Source organism: Leopardus geoffroyi, chromosome D3, assembly GCF_018350155.1.
Source record: "Leopardus geoffroyi isolate Oge1 chromosome D3, O.geoffroyi_Oge1_pat1.0, whole genome shotgun sequence".
Lineage (NCBI taxonomy): Eukaryota > Metazoa > Chordata > Mammalia > Carnivora > Felidae > Leopardus > Leopardus geoffroyi.
Genome location: NC_059339.1, coordinates 7,305,924 through 7,318,492, shown reverse-complemented (window position 1 = coordinate 7,318,492; position 12,569 = coordinate 7,305,924). Strand labels below are relative to the sequence as shown.

Below are 12,569 nucleotides of genomic sequence, written 5' to 3'. Positions count from 1 at the left end.
ATGCCAGCACAAGAGGAGAGAGAGCGGCATGCAGGCTGAGCCACCAGTACCTTCCGCCGAAGGATGAACAAAAAGGGGAATGGAGAAGGGCAGAGGATGGACTGAGATGGGGAGGCTGGGGGTGAGGATGAACGCTACGGACAAAAGGATGAGGTGGGCAGGGGACACAAGCTAGTCTACTGAGAAAGAAAACAAATGAAAACATATGAGGCAAGATGAAAAGTGTCAGATGCATGCAGCCAAATATAAGTTATATTGATAAGTGAAGTTTATCAGCACAAATTAGAATAGTTAATATTCCTCTAAACTATCGTTTTCCCTCCTCCCCACAACAGCTATTTGACATCAATGTGTATGTAACTGACTCGGTGACTTTGAAAAGTGAATTGACCCTCAAAATGATCACTTGTTAATCCCCTAAATATGCAAAACATGTCATAAATCTTAAAAGAGTTCGGTAAGTCCCTAGAGCAGATCCTAGCACTCTGGCATGCAATTTGATATGAACAAGTGTGGAGAGTTAAACCTAATGAAGGGAATCTAGAAACCAGAGCTGAGAAAATCACACCGGTGGCCTTTGTGGAGATGAGCGAAACGGGACTGACGTTTTTAGCAACATTTCCTAATTCCCTAGTTTCCTTCCAACAGTGGGTTTTCCAAAAACTATTTTGACACCAGGGAAAAAAGGAGGAGATCATATTTACAAGGGGAAAATTCAGTAATAATTATGCTACATCCCTGAGACTCAGATCAGGAGAGAAGTTTAGAGCTGATAAAGGGCTCATTTTCTTGATCCTAGGATGAAGTAGTTACCAGCTCAGAAGTGAGAAACAGTGGTTCAGCACAAAGGTATTCATTTGAGCTCCATGCAAAAGGAGCTGGTCAGATCCTAATGTGTTTCGAAACTCCAGAGACTCCCCATCATCACTTACTTAGACATTACCTGATGGAGAACCCAGAAAGCAATCTAACAGCAGAGTCTTAATCAATTTGAAATAACCTAGGTATCAGTCTGAATGTACCTCTTTCCCCACTCACCTGTCCACTCAACAGGTTACCAGCATAATCAACTGATTGATAAAACCTACTACTGATAGAGCTGCTCCCAGCAGCTTCTAACTACTTATATTAATTGTAGTATTTTGTGGTTCTAACTGGTCAGATCTATGTCTGGACAATTACAGGCAATGAGAAAATAATGACAACACACTCTAAATAAAGTAACAGAAAGTAACGCAGAGCTTAAGTAGAAGGTAGGATATTTTATGTTGAAAACATCCTTACTAACTCCAGTGGTTCTCTAGGGATTTCAACACATTCCAAAGGTCACGTTGCTTGTGAACCATGTATAAACCATCATGGAATATTCAAAAGGTGAACAAAAAAAACCTTTTAATTTCTCCATCTGCTTCAGCTCTTTACACTCAACAAAAATAATGGAAAAAAAAATTCAAAACCTAACTGTCTGGATAGTCCCCTTGGTCCACATGTGCCTCAGACAGAAGTTGTTCAATTTACCTGCTTTTACAAGAAAAAACAAATCTAATCCAAATCTATGTAATTGGGGTCACAGCCTCAAGAACTGAACAGTAAAACTAACAGTAAAAAGCAAAAGGCAACAGAACCTTTCTTCACCTCTTGACTCCAAGTTCAGTGTCCTCTGGGTGAAAGGTCACTACTTCCATATAAAAAGAGCAAGCATCTACTGCAGCGTGACCTCCTCCCCACTCTGAGACCTTCCAGATGACTGCTGTACCTCCTTGCTGGCCAGTATGCACACAAACCAGCTGGACTCTCTACAGCTGTGTGTGAGCAATCAGCAGCAGGGGAACGAGAGATCCACGTCCGTGCCACGGTGTGCGGTAAAAACGTTACACTGGACAGGACAGCCCTCCTTTTAAAAGTATTCCTTTCTCCCAGGAAGACAGAGCATCCCAAGAGGAAAGTCCTGGGACGGGGACTGAGAGGGAAAGCAAAGGCTCTGCGAGAAGCACACAAGAAAGGCAGGAGGGAGGTCCCATGCAGACTGACACCGGATGCAGCGGGAGCCTGTTTTGGGAGGACAGAAGAGACCCAGATCACTGAAGTAGCTTCACAAAAAGGAAACCTTCAGAACGCAGGCTTTTTTTACAAGCTCGGTCTTGAATTGTCTATTTCAGCTGCCAGGTGGTGGTAGGAAGAAAAAGCTTCCGTTTGATTTTATTCCCTTATGGTGGTAAAACAAAGCCAAAAGCGTTTAGGTTCTTTCAACTGGCCTCCCAGCTGGCAGATGCACAGCTCACAGGGTGCTTTCGAGGCCATTTAGGTGAGATCTGTGTTGGGTGTTTGATTTTAATCAGAGGGAGGAAGAAAAAAAACACCTTCAAGCCCGGTAGCACAGCTACTAGAAAAATCTCATTTCAATAACAATAAATTTAAAGCACATAGCATCTTCACTGAAGAATGCTCCTCTCTAGTGTCACCAATTAGGGAAAATACTGCAGCAACAAGCAGACGCTTGAATTTCTTGTCACCTGCACTGACAGGCATTGGCCGACAGTGGGAGCTCACAAAAAGGCAATCCGTTCTGGCGCTCAGAATGCCCTTCTGCTCTCATTGGAATAAAATCAGACCACTGGGGCAAACTTTCCGAAGAAATTTCTGTAATCCCTCCAACTAATATGTTTTATGTTTCTGTTAGCTATCATCTTTTGGAATAATGCTATTAAAATTAGAAGACGTTATGAATTAAGAGAAGGCCAAGCACCCAGATAAAATCCTTTTTTTTTTTTTTTTTTTTTTTTTTGGCAAAATTTATCAACAAACACTTCCTTATGCATTAAATACGTAGATTTATAGAGCTTCGTCATTACATACAATTTCTTCTGGATACAAACATAATTGCTGTGAAAGCCACATGCACAGAAATATTAAGGTCAATGTTTCAGGTCAGATTACGCAGTTAGTATTTGAGTATATCAATAAGCATTTTAATCTGTCATCAATCTGTGTTAACAAGGGAAATCTCCACACAGTTAAGTGCCCTCTTACATTCTCAGGATCTTCAGAAATCTGGCTCTTTTGCTATCAGTAAAAAAATAAAAAAATTAAGCAACAACAAGAGAGACTCCACTGAAGTTTCCATACGTGTTAGGGTTTCAATATAACTCTGATTAATTTCAAGTGAGTTTATCAGACAGACTATACTAACTCAGTGCTGATGGAAAGGTTTTAACTTGCACCTCCCCAACAAACCCTGGGCTGTGTTCCCCATGAATAAGATGATGATATGAGACTTTGGGGTGTTTTTAAATGGATGGAAACAACACGAAAGTCAACTAAAGGAATGTGACTATATATGAAATGAGTAAAGAAGGTGACTATTGAATTATTAATAATCCATTAAATTCTGGGCCTACAACTCAGAAAATGTTTTCCTCGCTCTCTGTTGTCAACTGTAAAGACAACTGCCAAAGAAATCAGTTCCTATTTGGAAGGGCCCCTGAAACGTAAGCATGGTGTGGCCATCAACAGACTCTTAACTTGTAATGTATATTCTTAACAAAATGTAATGTATACTCTTAATAAAAATGTATATTCTGAGAACTGCACAGGCAAGTGCAATTTTTACTAAAATATTAATTCAATACCAGGAATCTGCAGAATTTGAACAATTTAATAATTTGTATCTGTCATATATCTAGCAGTGGTTTTTAAGGAGCATCAAAATCATTTAATTCTGGCATCTAATTAAAAAAAACTGATAAGAATAATTGTTAAAAGACGAGAAACTTGATGCTAAAGGAAATCTCTGCGAATTTAAAATATGCCATGGAAGTCAAAGAGGCTGAAATACAATTTGATCTTGTTTTATCCTCTTGTAATTACTTCACAAAAACAACTAAAACATGCATTTATTCCTTTTACAGGGTTATGAAAAATTTATTCTGCCCAGTTGAAAAGCAAAGCTGAGATAAAGCAAAAAACTTTGTTTTGCTCTATTATGATAAGGTTAAACATGCTTTTTAAAATGCCATTTCTGACCGTGAGAGGAATATCTAGAATCTCACTTGGGACACACTGCCAGATTTATGACTTGATAAACTCCAATTCAAGATTTTGGATTTTGAAGCACGAGGAAAGAGTAGTAAAAATCTGACTGGGCCACTGGAGTTGGGACAGCACCGTCACAGGACAAGGACGGGTGCTGGCACCTGAGCCATAAGCTAGGCCCATAGCCCAGCCGGCCAGAGACCCGGGCTCCTTCCCTTCCCTCTGCCGCCTGTTCTGGCAGGATCATCCCATCCGTACTTGTCAATACTGGTACCCATAAGAGCTGTAGAGAGCTGGAGGGGTTTTACCTCAAGATCGCCTTTTGTGATGGATTCTTCCTCAACACGGAACTGAAGGTCCTCAACCTTCCTGTGGAACAAAATCAAAACAAAGCACTTCAGGTAACCAAGGAATATATTTGCCTTACCAAAACAAGAATCTATAATCAATACCCTGGTGAATGTAACAGATGATAGTGGAAGAAAAGAAAATACATTTTTAGGCACTTCATTTATAAATCTAACAGCTCTTTGCTATTTAGGAAACTTCAAAGTTTTAGCCAGATACTGATTCCAGGAGACATGAGTTAAGAGTTGAGAAAAATCCACTGGTTTTCTTCTGTCGCAACCACCAGAATGAACCTAATCAAGACAAGATCAGCCTAAAGGGAAAAGGTCAGATTACCACAGGAATAGGTTTGAGATTCCAAGTCTGTAATTTCTACTTTACAGTAACAGAACACAGGGAAAAGTGGCATAGAAAACAAATCTCTCTTGGGGCTCCTGGGTCGTTAAGCACCTGACTTTGGCTTAGGTCATGATCTCACAGTCCGTGAGCCCTGCTTTGGGTGAGCATGAGCCCCAGCCCTCACTTTGGGCGAGCACCAGCCCCACTTCGGGTGAACGCGAGCCCCACTTTGGATAAAACACGAGTCCCAAGCGAACCCCACTTATCTCTCTCTCCCTAACCCTGTGGGATTCTATCTGCCCCTCGCTCACTTGCACCCTCTCTCTCTCTTTCAGAAAAAAAAAGAAAACAAATCTCTCTTTATACCACCCTACATCTGATATTTTATGGTGAGGTTAGCAGGCTACCCACACAGAAAGCCCCAGGACAATACCAGTACCTGTTCTAAGACTGGGAGAATGAGATTACCAACAATTTGAGTCACATCCCCCCGCCCCCCCCCCATTTTAAAATCTCTAATTTGGGTGTGGGTCTCAACCAATGCTATCACCAAGTCAATGAAATAGGATACCCTGAAGATTGACAAAATCCAGGTAACATCCATATTACAAATCTTCACAAAAGTGAGTGTAAGGAAGAAAAGGGGACAAAGTTCATAACCTATGTGCAAAAACCAAAACTGTCAAACTCACTAGCCTTTCTGGCAAAATTAAGAATAAAAAAAAATCAGGGCGCCTAGGTGGCTCAGTCAGTTAAGCATCTGACCCTTCATTTTGGCTCAGGTCACGACTTCATGGTTTGTGAGTTTAAGCCCCATGTCGGGCTCTGCGCTAACAGTACAGAGCCTGCTTAGGATGCCCTCTCTCTCTCTCTCTCTCTGCTCTGCCCCTGCTCACATATGCACTCTCCTTCTCAAATAAACATTAAAAAAAATGTTTTTTAAATAAAAATTCTACTCTTAAATCAGAAATATAATCGTAAATAATTTATACCCCTCAAGCTCACTGGAAGTGTGGGAGGACATTTGTCCCGCCCAGCAGTCAGCAGATCAAGAGCTGGTTTAAGAACCAAAGCAAATGGTACTGTTGCCTTGGTATTCAGAAGGGCCTAGAAAGGCCTATTACTATATCTCATTTATTCGTAGCCATTTTTAGGATGTGAAGAAAATTTCCTACATATAGCACTTCTCCTTCTAGTAAGAAGATAATTTCCTTGATAAGAGACTCTATTATACCTCCACTGTATCCCGTACCTCAGTGGTGCCTCTCACGGTCCTAAACATACAGACCAGATGGCTACTGAATTAAGTTGCTACCATCAGAAATGACAAGATGGCGGCATTAAATGCAAGACAGGACAAACGTCCTGTTGTCCAGAAATGTTCCAATGGTTTCCATGCAGACACCTTGTTCAGAGACTGTGTTAGTTCACAGCCTCAAGAAGCCTCTAAGAACCAAACTTGCTCTCACACCATTTAGCACCTGATTCCATCCTGACCTGGATAATCCTCTAATTGCTTCACATGAAAGTTATGTTTTTCTAACAAGGTACTGAGTTTCTCAAGGACAGGGCCCTTGTATCACTTACCAGACAGAAGAGTTTTATTTAGATACACGGGTGTTTCATAAATACTTGGTCACTTTGGGGACGCCTGGGTGGCTCAGTCGGTTGAGAGTCTGACTTCAGCTCAGGTTATGATCTTGTTCGTGGGTTCAACACCCGCATTGCGCTCACTGTTGTCAGTGTGGAGCCCACTTCAGATCCTCTATCCCCACCTCTCTCTACCCCTCCCCCACTCATGCTCGCTCGCACGCTCTCTCTCTCTCTCAAAAATAAACAAACATTTAAAATACATACATACTAGGTAACATGGACCCAAAATGTCTTCTCACCAAAAACGGTTCCAGGTGGAAGCAGGGTTTGAATCGACTTCAAGACACTAAGGCCAGCCTCAAGAGGATGTTTGGCACACAGCAGGTGCTCAATAAGCAGCTGTTAAATTTAGCAGGCCATGTCTAGATAATTCCAAACTTCTCAAAAAAAGTCAAATCAAAGCAAACCCTCCCGGCACAAGATGAAGAGTTGAATTTCTACCGAACACACAGTCACTCCTTTGGCTCTAGGGCTTGACACCTTAATAAGAATGTTGTCCTAAGGTCATTTAGAAGGAAAAGGCCACACTTGCACTAAGGAACAGTTTGAGGTCACCTTTTCTCCTCTTCAAGTTGGTTGAGAAGCTCCACCTTCTCCCTGTCAGCAGCCTCCACCATCGTTCGCAGCTGGTCCATCTTGGCCTCCAATTCCAGGACATGCTGAGAAAGACAAGGGTGTCAGTGAGTGGCCTCCCTCGGACCCAGACACAGGCCCAGGGATGCCTCCAAAGAGCTACAGCTAAGTGGCACCATTGTGGGCGGGTACGACTCTAAAACCTTTTCACAGTGAAATGCTTTCTATAATCTTTAATAGGTCACTTCTCGGCCGCATTCCTGGAAACTAGATGATGAAAAACCACACCATTAAAGCAAAAGAGGGCAATGGTACAACAACGCTCATCTTTTTTACGGCTGAAACGCGTACAGAAGGTCATCTACAAAACAGGAGTTGCAATCGTTGGTAAGGTCCCAGTAAACAAGTTCCCCTGACACAGGCCAAGAGGCCTGGATGTAAAGACCGAAGGACTACGGTAGACTCAAGAAGAACAAAACTGCATCTTTATGACGATACAAAGTGGTACCCCAGGTCACAGCTTCAAACAAGCCCAGCAAAGACATTTCTACTCATTTCCAGTGCTCCCAAGACTAGCTCCCTGGCTCCAAGCACGAGGTACGCTGCTCAGCCTCCTCCCTCAACTTAGAAAGCTCCACCATCTCCACAAGATCAGCTTAGAACCCATCACCATCTCCGAAACAAGGTCAGCACCAGACTTCACCTGGTCGTGTCCGTCCCGGGCCAGAGCTAGCTCCTGCTCTATTTCCCCCACGTGGCTCGTGGCCTTGGCCACCTCCGCCCTCTCTAGATCCCGTTCAGCCAGCAGCTGCTCAATGTGCTGCTGCTTCTCCTTCAGGGCCTCCTGGAGGGCAGTGGTGCCGGAGATCTTCCTGGCGTAACGGGAGGAGGTTTCAGTCAACTGCAAAGGAAAGTTAAAGAAGTGAAGGGCGATGATGCTATCGGGGATGCAAGGAGGGCACGAGGCATGCATGGCAGGCGTCTCCTCAGCAAAGCGAAGGTGCTGCCCCTGCTCCCAAGCTCGCCAATTATTAGGAACAGCTTTTCATCAAGGAAGCAAGACAGCGTGCGCCTCCCGACTGTCAATTTCACAAACAACACATCAATGTGAGAAGTCATGGAACAATCAGAAAGATGTTTAGAAGGAGAATAAGTGGCTCACATCAAAGGTACCCTGAGCTCAGCTGACAGGGCCTTGTAGAAATCTAGAAAAATTCCCATTTAACAAGCTTCTGTTACCACCTGAGCTTCATTAGTAGTTTTCTTCTTCTTGTGACGTTTTGGTCAGTCTTTTGCTCCTCAGACTTGAGGTCGAGACTTTCCAACTTTCTCTAACTACCATTAAGTAACCAAGAGGTCACCCTTGGAGTCAAAAACCGTCCTCTTATTGATTAAACAGTTGGATTTTGTCAGGATTTTCTTCATCTTTCTTTCAAAATGAAAGGCACAGATAAAGAATGAAATCTTGCCATTTGCAACAATGTGGATGGAGCTAGAGAGTATAATGCTAAGAGAAGTCAGAGAAAGACAAATACCATATGATTTCACTCATATGTGGAATTTAAGAAACAAAACAAACAAGCAAAGGGAAGAAAAAGAGAGAGACAAACCAAGAAACAGACTCTTAAGAGAACAAACTGATGGTTACCAGGGGGGAGGGGGGAATGGGGGAAATAGGTGATGTGATGGGGATTAAGGAGGGCACTTGTGATGAGCACCAGGTGTTGGATGGAGGTGTTGAATCACTAAATTGTATACTTGAAATTAATTAATTTACTTTTTAATTAAATTTAATTTATTAATTTAAATAAAAACTTTTTTAAACAAATGAAAGGCACAGTAGATCTCACCCAGGAATCCAGAACTTGAAGACCTGAATCCCAATCACCAGAGGGATTTATGAATATCAGACGAAGAGGAAAACTCTATCTGCCTTAAAAAGTGCATGTGTATGGGGTGAGTGTGCATGTGTGTGGGCAAGTCCACGCGTAAGAGAAAGGGAGACAGAGGACATGCAGAGGGAGGAAAAAGAGGGAAAGAGAATCTGTGGAGAAAGAGGAGGAGGGGATGGGAGGAGCGGTAAGGGGACTGGAGAGGGAAGGGGAGGAGACAGAAAATAAGGCAGAGCAGAAACGCGGTCGGGGGAGGGGTGGAGAAAGAAAGCCGCCCGGGGCCTCTGTTACTCTGTGCTGTTCCTCCACACTGAGGCTAATCGTTCAGATAAAAACACTGAGAAAACAACCTCCCATTATGGCAAGGGATAATGTGTGCAAGTTGAACAGCATTCTTCCAAGTGAGGCTCCAGGGGCTGGGAGGGAGTTCAGGAAAGGCCTCATCCCTTGGCAAGCATTTGTCCAAGGCCGTGGACTTAGAGATCAGATCGCTGGATCTGGATCAAGTCAGCCCTGACTTCATCTCCTGCAATCAAAGCCTTGTTTGCCACTCGAATGCTCTTCATGCGTCTGAGCCCTCGTCCAGGAGGCAGACAGAGTGAGGACTGTCATTAATAGTTAGACAGTTTGGGGCTTGACTGGATTCCTTTACTCTTAGAGTTTCTATTTCTGCTTATTTCTATTTTGTGAAATTTCTTGAATTACATAAACATACTGGGGCAGGGGGGAGCGTTCTTTTAACCATCTGACCTTGACTTTCCAATTTCATTATATGGTTAAAATTATACTTTCTCGGTACTAACTTTTCTTCCTGGATAAAGTAGATCTGAGGTTCCCTGCACAGAGATAACCCAGGGTGCTGCAGCCAAGTCACTGGGCACTGTGGAAGATTTTCAAATTTCAAGGGAAACACGGCACCACCGGTTGGACACCGTGCAAACTACCAGCTTGGGGCAATGGAGTTTGAGGCAACTGGACTATATTCCTTTCGATAACGTTGTGCCTTCCCAAAGCTAGGCCTTGGTTGCTGCCATGACAAAAAGCCAATACTGTGCAAATCAGTGACACAATCAATGTGTCAGAGGAAACGAAGGTGGCAGTTTTCAGTAAGACTCCAAGGTTTGACAAGCATGTACAGTGCCCAACAGGACCATACAACCTAACACTAAGCTTGATTATTTACAAATTAACTAAAAATCCTTTTTTCTCGGGGCGCATGGGTGGCTTGGTCAGTTAAGCGTCGGACTTCGGCTCAGGTCATGATCTCACGGTCTGTGAGTACAAGCCCCGCGTCGGGCTCTGTGCTGACAGCTCAGAGCCTGGAGCCTGTTTCCGATTCTGTGTCTCCCTCTCTCTCTGCCCCTCCCCTGTTCATGCTCTGTCTCTCTCTGTCTCAAAAATAAATAAACGTTAAAAAAAATTTTTTTTTTTTAAAAATCCTTTTTTCTCTCAATTAATGTGTATCATTCTTTTTGAACAACTACTAACTTGCTAGAACATAAATATTAACTTGTTTGTCCTTAGCTGCTTCATAAACAGAATTGCTATTTCTTTCCGCCCGGGGACCCTATGAAAAAATAACTCTTAAGGGGCTGGGAAATCAGAGCATTTGGGCACCTCTGTGCTCAGTACTTCGGAGGATTCTACATTCAAGAATCATTAGACCTTTCCATACATATGCATGGGATTATTCTGGGGAGATATATTTCTAGGAAGTCACTTTTTCTGTATTTTTGGCATATTCTTTTATGGTGATTTTTGGTTTAGAAACTACAGCCACCCTCAATAAAGATATACAAAAACAAGCTGTTTTACAAGACAAGAAGACTCCTTTCTCTCTTGTCACTTTTCTTCACTGAGTGAGGTGAACTAAGAACGATCAGGACTGGTCTGAAAAGAGGAGAGGTTGGGAGGGAGCAGGGAGAGCTCGGTTGTCTTCCAAAGAAATGGACACTTACAATTACAACATAATAAAAGTGACTCAAGAAAGAATTCCTAATCCAGAGAAGACACTTGCATGGACTTGTTCCTGGATTAGCAAAGTAGACTAGATGTCCATATGAGTTTGCTGAACGATGCTCTGTCCAAAGAGGGGTGGCTTCACCTCTATGTCATTGTTCTTATCAAGCTTTCCTTGTAAAAGTCCATTTGTAATTTTTCTCTTGAAGATGTAGACTTTCTTTTCATATGTGAAATGAAATAGTCCAAGCAGGTATTTATTTTACCTGAATTTAAGAGAAAGTCCAGCTGGCTGGCAGAGGAGCACTCCTCCCCCACCCCACACTAGAAGGAAAGAATCCTCCCCCGTTCTCTTCCCAAGGACTGTGGACCGTGGAAGAGAAGGCAAAACGAGACCGCAGGCCAGCAGCCTTACTTCCGATCACACCATTTAACATTCTCCCTTCTGTTTGTAGTTTACGGTCATTAACACAGAGATCCAGAATTCAGTCTGCAGCGCAGTCTTATGCTGCCATTACAAATCTAAACAGTGTTTGCCTCACTTCAAGTAAATAAATTTACTGGCAGGAGACAAGACAAGAAGTCATTGTTCTGACCCTAATAAAACACTGTATTAACAAACAGAATGTGCCACCACTGCCTATTTTAATTCTCATCATTCTATTTTTACTGACCTAATGGGAAAAAGGTGGAGAGAGGAAGCGGAAGGGAGAGGAAGAGATGGAGAGAGGAGACACAGCGTGGCACTTCCTAGCATCCTTGCAAGTTCTGCTCGTTCTGCCGTGTGTCCTCTGGCGCAAGACAGGAACATCCCACACACTAACCGCTCTCGGTGGGTTAGACTGTATTAACACGCTACCTAAATTCTAAGAACACGCCTTTTCTCAGAATACTTTAGTTCCTTCAAATTGTTTCAAGTCAGAGAGACCTAAGTTGTTGAGGAAAACGATCCCTCCCTTTTTCCTGTCATTCTTGTGCCCAAAATAATTTCAGAGAAAATCACCCCATATGTTAGACTCAACAGTAGTTACTACAGACTCACCAAGAACTAGATACATCTTAGAGCCTCAAGAACCTGGAAGCAGAGTTCAAAACCCTATTTCAAAATCTGTCTTCCTGCTAAAGCTTTGTTTTATGACATCTGGAACGGACCTCCAACAAGCTACAACTAACACTCAGTACAAGGCAAGTTAATAGCTCCTAAAGCAAAGCAGGTCCACCAGCAGCAGGCATTTATCGTGCCTGGAAGGGAGAGACATGCAGTGAGGACGGGGAGGCTTACTAATCCAGTACGGCTGGGTTTGCTGCTCACGGAGGAGGCCACTGAGCTCATGGAGCTGAGAGACGAGGCAGAAGGGCTGCGCTTCAGGCTGGCGGGCGTGGTCGCCATCACTCGCCTCACGGCGGCAGCCTTGGCTTTGGCCGGTGTCGTGGAAGGGAAACCAATCTTGGTTACTTTGTGGACAGGAGCAAACAGGCCATATTTGGGTTGGCACTGAAAATACCTTTAGAGAATAACAATAAAAGCAGTGACCAAAAAGACTTAATTACAAGAAATAACAACTATAAGCAAAAGCATAGTTTTCTGGTCATAACTCATGACTGGTTTGCTGTGAATTCTACCAGAAAGCTGGGGTGATCAACCAGCATGTAGCATTCACATGTATGTAGGCTGATAACCTCCAGGAGGTTTTAGAAAACACACTAAAAAATAACAATATGATACACAGAGACAGAATTACTGATCTGTTACTAAAGATCTACTAAAGTACA

The 12,569-nt window shown here is 43.0% G+C and overlaps 1 protein-coding gene across 23 annotated transcripts in view; it reads right to left on the bottom strand.

Annotated features, from left to right (window-relative positions):
* Positions 1–12,569, bottom strand: part of CLIP1 (CAP-Gly domain containing linker protein 1) — a 127,329-nt gene that overhangs the window by 54,446 nt on the left and 60,314 nt on the right. For 12 of the 23 annotated variants that reach the window (XM_045457446.1, XM_045457431.1, XM_045457429.1 and 9 more), the window contains exons 5-8: positions 12,079–12,301; positions 7,649–7,846; positions 6,928–7,031; positions 4,341–4,401 (exon numbers count right to left, since the gene is read on the bottom strand). In XM_045457446.1, coding sequence (XP_045313402.1) covers positions 4,341–4,401; positions 6,928–7,031; positions 7,649–7,846; positions 12,079–12,301 — 586 coding nt within the window. Of the gene's footprint in view, positions 1–3,030; positions 3,064–4,340; positions 4,402–6,927; positions 7,032–7,648; positions 7,847–12,078; positions 12,302–12,569 lie in introns of all 23 variants that reach the window. The other 11 variants (XM_045457424.1, XM_045457428.1, XM_045457441.1 and 8 more) reach the window with 2 other exon arrangements.